Consider the following 8487-nt stretch of genomic DNA (forward strand, 5'->3'; position numbering starts at 1 on the left):
CATCCTTCATCAGTGGCGCGAAAGGCTAGCATAGCGGGTGTTGCGCGAACCAGCCTCGTTTTTCTTAAGAGTCGACCGTGCTCGTGTGTTGGGCTTTTAAGCACTGCCGCCAGGGCACACGACGGCCTCGGTCGGACTAACAGGCCTAACACGTCACCGTCTGGGTATTGCTGTGCCTAACTTCCTAAATCTCGTGCCGAGACTCTGGATTTAGGAGCTATACACGCCGTTGGAATCAAGGTCTAGTTCCTGACTACTCGTCTCAGGGTCTCACGAGGGCCGAGCTTGTCAAGGAGTTGCACTGACTTCGCCTTGGGAAATCATTGCGCTTTGACTGCTTTGATACTTATTTGCCCAATAAGACCTCGAATGACAACGCCATGTTCCACTCAGCAGTAAGTGCGGTTCTGTCGTTGATTAGAGCTCTTGCAGATAGCTTGATCGTTCAAACTCAAGTCATCAGAATCTGTCTGGGGATTTGCATATCAAGTTCTTTGTAATTGCTAAATATGAAAAGCGTGCAGAACTGACGGTACTTCGCGCAGAAACCATACTCGGCTGTGACCGTTCAGATTGAGGTGCTCACCGGTGAGCAGTACGAGGTTGAAGATTCGAGCGGAATTGTCGACCTCATCGAAGCGATTCGCATTCAGAGCAGCGGACCGACTGAAGCAAGTCGTGCGTTGCGTAAGAAACTGTCAGTCCACCTATCTATCCCTTTGTCTCAGTCCTACTTATCTAATGTTCCTCCAGTAAATATGGCAATCTGCACCGCCAGCTGAGAGCTCTTACCATTCTTGACTTCTTGATACAGAATGCTGGAGATCGATTCTTGAGAGAGTTTGCAGATGAACCACTCTTGGAGCGTCTACGAATCGCAGCAACCGATCCAGTATCTGATCCTTTGGTGAAACAGAAGTGCAAGCAACTTTTCGGGCAATGGGCAGTATCCTACAAGGACACACCGGGGATGGGAGGGGTGACAGCGCTTTACCGACAGCTTCCAAAGCGCAAACAGCCCGCTACTCAGGCCAAGGCGAAAGTTCTCCGGGATACTGGTAATTCGACAAATAATGAGCCACAACTGGGCCATACGGTCTCTATTTCGGTAGGGAACGGGCCGAGCACTGTCTTGAGCAGTCCCAAGCACAAACATACATCGAGCAAATCTTCTTTCAAGAGAGACAAGAAAGAAAAGGAGAAGAAAATACATAATAGGTCGTTCAGTTTGGAGAGGGAGATGCCGGAGATGCTACAGACCCTCGCCTCTTCCTCGGTCGCCAGCACCAACCTTCTGAATGCGCTGAAGCGGGTAAACCGCGAAACTCACCGGGTGAGTGAAGATGCAGAGTGTCTCAACCGGTTTGAGACCTGCAAGCTCCTTAGGCGGCAAATTCTCCGGTACATTCAGCATGTGGAGAGCGAGGAGTATCTGGGAAGTCTTATCCACGCCAATGAGGAGTTGGTTACTGCACTTATGGCGTTCGAAGTCCTGGATAAGAGTATAGACTATGACAGCGACAGTGACCAGGATGTGCTTGAAAGTGGCTGGACTCCTGATCGAGACGATCTCAATGAATCGTTTGCCGGACTGGTCGTCAACCCTCCCAAACCTCCTCGGCCTCCTCGACCTTTGAGCATATCCGTACCGTCATCTTCCCAGCAAAAGTACATTAGCGCAAGTGAGTCGGAGACTGATGAGGACGACGACGACGAGAACAACCCATTTGGCGACAGAAATGCTATCCGCACTCCTGGTCTTGAGAAGACTGAGCCTACATGGTATGTATCTTTTACAGATCTTCCTGGTGCGCATAGTTGCGGCTAATCCATGTATAGGAGAGAAGTTTGAACCTGTCTTCTCTATTTCACTCGTGACGCCATGTCCCCGCTATATCTTTTATGTGTCTGATGATTCTCTATGTCTACTATTTGGACGTTAATGAGGGAGAGGGAAAGGGAAATGAAGGGGAGGACGACTGAGATTCACGGCTTAGAAAATCGCTCAGGCGGATTATACCCGAGTTACTTAAAGTCAGCGGCATGCTCTTAACTATTGTATGGGCTCAAAGGAATGAGTTCTTAGAAACTGAAGGCGATCTTTGCAAGTCTGCTCTTATGTATAACTTTTCGGGGCGTTCGCAAAGCGCAAATGGAATGTTCCTTCTACCATCGATTCTCAGTATCGAGCAGTTGGTCCGTAGGATGTAGTCGCAAGAATGATATCTCATCTGCTCAAAATTGAACCAAATCAAAGCTCATGTGGTTCGTTCATCTTGCATCTTACGTTATGAGAGCGGTCGAGCGCCTCCACACTGTCTGTCTATTTAGGCACCATTGCGACGTCAGCATCTCCCAATCGGGAAATGGTTGTTGGTGAACACTTAGCAACCATTTCTGCGCACGACCCAATTCAACTAGATATAAAAGGCTCAGTGCATCCTGACAACGAAACATCCTACATCTGACTCCAGACTCTGATCAGTAACTACTCCAACTACCACGACGTATCCAAGGAGAAGCATAAATGACGCCCCCAGTCACCGAAATCGCGCTCCTGCGCTTAAAATCTAATCCTCCCTCCGCATCATTCAAAGCACTCCTCCTCGAAGGCATCAAAGCGCAAGCCGAATTCTCCTCATACCCGGTTTATCTCTTCTCCCAAGTCGAGGATCCCTCACTCATCTACCTCGTCGGGGGATGGGACTCGGCGCAACAGCACTACGAGGATTGGATTCCCTCGGCTACAAACCAGGGGATCATGGAACGACTCTCGGGTGAGATGGAGGTGATGGGGTTGTTGCATGTGGATGGTGATGCGGTGCGGCAGGGGGAGTTACTCGCCGAAGCACCTGTTGTTGCTGTGGGGCGGTATTTCATGAACGCTGAGAAGAGAGAGGGGTTCGACCGGGTGTTTGAGGGGATGCAGCATCGTCTGGAGGACGTTACGAAGCCGTTGCCTATCTTCAAGGGGTGGAGAGTTGAGAAGGAGGAGGGAAAGGAGGAGTTTGTGCTATTCAGTGGGTGGACGGAAATGCAGCAGCATCTCCACTTTGCCCAGTCAGAGGGGTCCCGGGAGTTTTCGAAGATCAAAGAGTATACGGACTCCTCGGAGGTCAAGCATATTGTTCGATGGGAGGTTGAGTGAGTGTGAAGATCCATTGACATCATTAGTTCATTTCTCATGAGGCTATGTATGTATGTGTGTATGCAAAACGCCATCATCTACAACAAACCAGTTGGGTATATTTCTCGAATGATTGAGTCATGAATATAGGAAGCAGCAGAATCAGACGGGCAATGAACGAATGGCGAGAACTCAGAGCACTTTTGTTTTCATCCATTCGCTTGTTCCAACGCCCAGATTGAGCCCGTTGCGAGCCCACCACCGGCGGACGCGTGCCTCCGCGCCAGAGACAGGGTCCGCGTCCTCGAGAGCTTCTTCGATATCGCATGTTTTGAACTCCACTCGCAGGCCACTGCGGCGCCACCATTCTAGAACGTTGTCATGTCCGTTCTTGGTCGGCCCAACCAACAGCTGGCTGTCGAAGATCATCTTGGGTCCCTTTAGCCGGTACCAGAAGTCGAGGACATGGACATGGCCGTGAGTGCTGGCAATGCGGGCAACGGACTCTGCGTGACTATAAGGAATGCCCGAAGCATCCCACCAAGCTAGAGACTCCACTCGACCAGACTGTGCAGCGAGTAAAACAGATTTCCCTACTTTAAGCGGAATAGGATTCGATGGTGGAGCATTAGCAGAGGCATTCTTCCACCATTCAAGCACCGCTACCCGACCCTCGGCACTGGCCGACTCGAGTGCTCTCTCCGTATATCGTAATTCGAGTCCCGATGTTCGCCACCATTCCAGCACCTCGACGAAGCCGGCGCGAGAGGCTCCATCCATCGCATCGGCGCTGTAATCCTTATTCGGCAGCGCAGGTGTCTCCTGCCACCATGTCAAGACCTTCGGGTTTCCGTATATTGCCGACGCGCGGTACGGCAGTTTTGTTAGGCGGGATGTAGTCCATAGCATATCAAGATGGTTCTCTGTTAAATATGACAGTATGTCGGTCCGCGAGAACTTGAAGATGAGGTGACAGGCTAGGTCTGACAGCGGTTTCCACCGGGGTAAGCTGTCTATGCGCTTTTTGATAGCAGCAAAGGACCCTCTTAGGATTGTGTATTCCAGAGATGCGGGAGTAGACATCTTGAGTAGGTGAGATTGCCATTCCTTAGGTACAGGAAGGTTTGTAGGAATGCCAACTGCTTTGGCGATTTCCCAATCTTGCAACTGTTCTTCGAATATGTTGAGCCATAACTCGAGAGGTAGTGATCGCGCGCCCTTCCGCAGATGCTGTGCCGCTGACATTGCACTCGCGGACTGTTTGGTCACTGACGGGACTACTCGCTGTGTGCTATCGAGAGCCTGCCCAGAAATTGTCGACGACTCAGCGAAAGACAGCCCTAGGGTCCGCTCCATAGTGTTGTGTAACTCTCCTAGACCATCCCAAGGTAATTGAACAAGTTCCTCGGGACCATTCGACCGCCAGAGGGCTGGCTTGACTATGTTGATCCAAGACCAATATCGATCGACTTCAGCCAGCTGTCTGCTGCTAAGAGGATGTTCCCACTCCGAAACAGTCATTCCCGGTACAAGGATGACAGGTTTTGTTGAAATCCAGCCACGAAGAAGCGCCAGCGTCAACGTGTTGGTGAGGCCGAATAGCATCGACCCCAATGTTCCAGCATCGATAGGGGCAACAAGGAGCATATCAGCCCACTCACTGAGCTCTGCTGCCTTGGTTTTAAGCCACCTTCGGGCACCGGTTTTCTTCTCAAATGTTTGACTATCGACAGTATCCATGTAGTGAGGAATCTTGTTTGCGCCTGCCAAGAGGGCCGAAGGCTCGTCCGTAATCAGCCGTAGTTCGACATCGGGGTTCTGGAGAAGGGAGGGTAGTATGTTATCAACAAAGACGCTCTCCGTCGACAGTAATATGCGCCTTCGGCGGCGTTTCGACGAAATAGCGACATTTTCCACGACTTCGTTCGAACTGGTGTTGGTAAATGCAGAATGCCGAGTTGATCTCCCCTCAGTCTCCCCATCAATCTCCATTTCAGTAGGCAAAATGCTTTTCGAGGCAGCACCCGCTAAAATACTCGATTTTGTAGGACTATCCGGCCGTAACCCCACTGCCATGCCAGGAATATGGCCAACACCCGTTGAAATCGGCTAGAGAAAAGTTGTGGCGATGATAATCGACGGAGCAAAGTTTGTGGTCCGAAGAGCAAATCGAAAAGTCCAAGAGACTACCCAGACGACAAAGAAGGCTTCAAAGAGGGTAATTCAACGAGCCGAGCTTTCTCCGTACACCTATGTGCCACAGGGGGAATCTGCTAGTAAAAGCGACAAGGAAGCCAGAAGGTAGCAAGGAAGTGTCAACACCAGAGCCGAATGAAATTGGGTTACTTCAATCGCAGCCCAAACAGCTCTCCTTCAACAAACAACGATATTGAATCCATGTAAAAGATGGTGGCAACGCCCAATGGCTGCTCTTTAATGCAGCTTGACAACAAGGGCTCGAACGTGTCAAGAGGTGAGTGAGCTAATAGACTAAATTGTTGTATGAGCGGGTGGACCAAGAAAGCGGTCAAGAACAACGCAAGATAGTGGATCGAAAGTTAACTTGACGGTTCCCGGGATAGAGCTCTCGGTTCCAGGCCAATTTGGTATTAAAAACTTGTTATGGGTCACCCTGTCCCCCGTTTCGCTGACCCGGTGTCGCCACGTCTTCGCGCACTATCAGTGATGCTCTCTGTCTGTGACGCCACCCCTACCGCAACCGGTCGAAGATCAGGTGCTCAAGGGTTTTGGAGAAATCACTCGAAATACCTGGAGCGCGATGGGCTAAGGAAAGGTTCCCTGATACAACACGGAATCTCAGGGCAGGGATTCTGATCAAAGGCAAACAATCGTAAGACCTTCACAGTCTCATGGATCCCGCCTTTTTGTACCTACTACTCCGTACTAAGGTACTGTACGGCTATCGGCGGGGAGAGAGATCATGTGGAATCTCAGGGCTCTGATTGGTCGATATAAACCACACCATAATTACGGTGCCATTAGCAGAACTAGCTACATTAAAAAAGACAATAAACAGCTTATCTAGCGCCTACCTAAATATATATAGCTGTCTATGTAGAATGTGGATAGCATGACTATTCACCATCCCTTCGGGCCAGATTGTTGTGCAACTTGTGCTCCCGCATGGCCATGCTGACCAAGGCCCCCAAGACGCTGAGTCCAAGTAACGTCAGGAAAACCGCCCGCAAAGAATCCATATATGCATCTAGAACTCCTGCCTTCCAATCCTTGGGAACCTTATTGATCTCGTCCAAACTGTCCCTGATGCGTGAGATAATTTCTCGAGCATGCTCGCGATCACCGAAGCGCGACCACAGCCCTGACTTCAGGATATTTTGGAAAACTGCAGATGCAATGGTGATACCGATCGTACTGCCTGTGCTGCGGAACGCATAGGATGCGGATGTAATGACAGCATGGTATTCGTGGTCTACAGCAGAAATAAGTGCCACGAGCGTGATAGTGAGCATGCTGCCGTAGGCCGTGCCTAGGCAGAAGAAGTAGACGAAAGGGATCCAAGCAGGTGTTGCCAGGTTCAGTGTGCAGATCAAGCCACCTGCAGCGACGAGAAGAATCATGGAGAAGTTGCTAAATATCTTGTACCGTCCGGTAGCACGCATGAGAAACCCCGAAGCAAGAGAGCCAAGGGATGTCCCAAGCGCCTGGGGTATCAGCCTAACGCCAGCAGCAGTGGCCGATAGGCCCTCAACCTGAAAGTATAAGGGGAGGTAGAAGAGGAGTCCGAAGATCGCCATGGTACTGAACCAGTTGGTAAGACAGGCCGAGGATACGGTCCGGTCGAGCAGCAGACGCACAGGGATGACTGGTTCGGACGCAATGTTTGCTTCGATATGAATGAAGATGAAGAGAAACACGGCGGAAAGCGGCAATGTCGCGAGGATTAACGGATGAGTCCATGGCACCTGATTACCCCCAGTATTAAGTCCGAGTAGCAGTAAGACAAGTGTAATGACCAGGGTGATAGCTCCCAGGAAGTCCACCCGCTTTAACTTGGCCGTGTCGGTTTCCTTGACGGGTATCTTCACCGTCACGGCAACAAGGATGCATGATACGACAACGAAGGGCACCTGGATCAAGAAAGCCCATCTCCATCCCAGAGTGTCGTTGATCCATCCTCCGAAAACACCGCCGAGTCCACTTCCCGCTCCATAACAGATGTTACCAATGCCTTGCCAGACACCTCGTTTGCGGAGAGGAACCAGATCCGATGTGACAAATGTCGAGATAGCCGTCAGACCACCGCCTCCAATTCCTGCCACAACACGGCCTAGTACAATGGTACCTTCGCTCTTGGCCAACCCACATATCAAGTTCCCGGCAGCGAAGAACACGTTCGAAAAAATTAAACCAGCGCGTCGCGAGTAGATGTCGGTCAATCGGCCGCTCAGCGGTTGAAAGGCAGCATTGGAGATCAGGTAAGAGGAGGCTAGCCAAGAAAGTAGAGAGAAGGAATTGAATGATGACGAAATGGGCGCAGTGAGAGTTGCAACGATTGTTGTATCTGTAGCGGTTAGTTATGGACTCAAACACTCCCGGTTTACCGAGCCAGGTGAGGGTACAGTACCTAATGCAGCCAGGAAGACACCTAACCATATACACCCAAGGATCAGAATTAGTTCCTTGAACTGGGGCTCCTGCCCTGGGTCGACTGCGCTGTCATCATGCTCATGGGTGTTAATGCCTGAGGGTTGAGTCTGTTCCCTCAGGAGCGGTGTCTGCTCTGAGACCGTGCAGTGGTCGGAGCGCATTTCTCTGTCTGAAGTTGAGCCCAATGCCGACGTCGTTACTCGGATCTGAGCCCGCTTGAGCCAGTAACAGTTATCTACACCCTTTGTCGAGAAGAGCGCCACTATGGCCATGGAGGTACTGATAAGCTAAGCTTATGGAGACCGGACTACGGGGTAACTAAACCTTTGTCTAACCTAGTCATCAAACCCCCATTGGACCAAATCCTTCTGTTAATCCGCCTTCTCTGATATAAGCGAATTGTACCTAAAGGGAAATTGATTTAAAAAGATGTTTAACTAAATCTATTTAATGTTTTGATAACGATAGTTTGCGTCCAAGGTAGGACCTTCTCCAGACAATTCCACCAAACTCTAAGTTACTTAGACTCCCACACACTCGGGAAAAAAAAGTGAAGGTAAAACAATGCTCACAAGCGGATTTGAACCGCTGACCTCATGATTACTAGTCATGCGCTCTACCAACTGAGCTATGCGAGCTGATTGGATGAGCAACATCGGTCAGGATTGGTTTATGTAAGTAAATCTGAAGAAAGCTAAGGTATTTCATACTATAGAGTTGAAAAGCCAAAT

The 8487-nt window shown here is 50.2% G+C and overlaps 4 protein-coding genes and 1 non-coding gene across 5 annotated transcripts; 2 read left to right on the forward strand and 3 right to left on the reverse strand.

Moving 5' to 3' along the window:
• Nucleotides 1-380: 380 nt before the first annotated feature.
• On the forward strand, nt 381-1828 carry NFIA_054740 (LSB5 family protein; the record flags this gene model as incomplete). Its single annotated transcript, XM_001258024.1, has 3 exons — nt 381-395; nt 546-697; nt 754-1828. 3 exons carry the CDS (start codon nt 381-383, stop codon nt 1826-1828), a joined length of 1242 nt encoding a protein of 413 aa, XP_001258025.1.
• A 699-nt stretch (nt 1829-2527) lies between these two features.
• On the forward strand, nt 2528-3148 carry NFIA_054750 (uncharacterized protein; the record flags this gene model as incomplete). The annotated part of the gene is made up of 1 exon (XM_001258025.1): nt 2528-3148. The coding sequence occupies one exon, from the start codon at nt 2528-2530 to the stop codon at nt 3146-3148; it is 621 nt and encodes a 206-aa protein (XP_001258026.1).
• Nucleotides 3149-3319: 171 nt separating this feature from the next.
• NFIA_054760 (uncharacterized protein) lies at nt 3320-5203 on the reverse strand (the record flags this gene model as incomplete). The annotated part of the gene is made up of 1 exon (XM_001258026.1): nt 3320-5203. One exon carries the CDS (start codon nt 5201-5203, stop codon nt 3320-3322), a length of 1884 nt encoding a protein of 627 aa, XP_001258027.1.
• A 1019-nt stretch (nt 5204-6222) lies between these two features.
• Nucleotides 6223-8028, reverse strand: NFIA_054770 (putative MFS multidrug transporter; the record flags this gene model as incomplete). The annotated part of the gene is made up of 2 exons (XM_001258027.1): nt 6223-7595; nt 7734-8028. The coding sequence occupies 2 exons, from the start codon at nt 8026-8028 to the stop codon at nt 6223-6225; spliced, it is 1668 nt and encodes a 555-aa protein (XP_001258028.1).
• Nucleotides 8029-8321: 293 nt separating this feature from the next.
• Nucleotides 8322-8394, reverse strand: NFIA_054780. The gene has a single exon. It is a non-coding gene; the product is annotated as a tRNA-Thr (tRNA).
• Between the last annotated feature and the right edge of the window lie 93 nt (nt 8395-8487).

This window comes from Aspergillus fischeri, genomic scaffold (genome assembly GCF_000149645.3).
Source record: "Aspergillus fischeri NRRL 181 1099437636266 genomic scaffold, whole genome shotgun sequence".
Lineage (NCBI taxonomy): Eukaryota > Fungi > Ascomycota > Eurotiomycetes > Eurotiales > Aspergillaceae > Aspergillus > Aspergillus fischeri.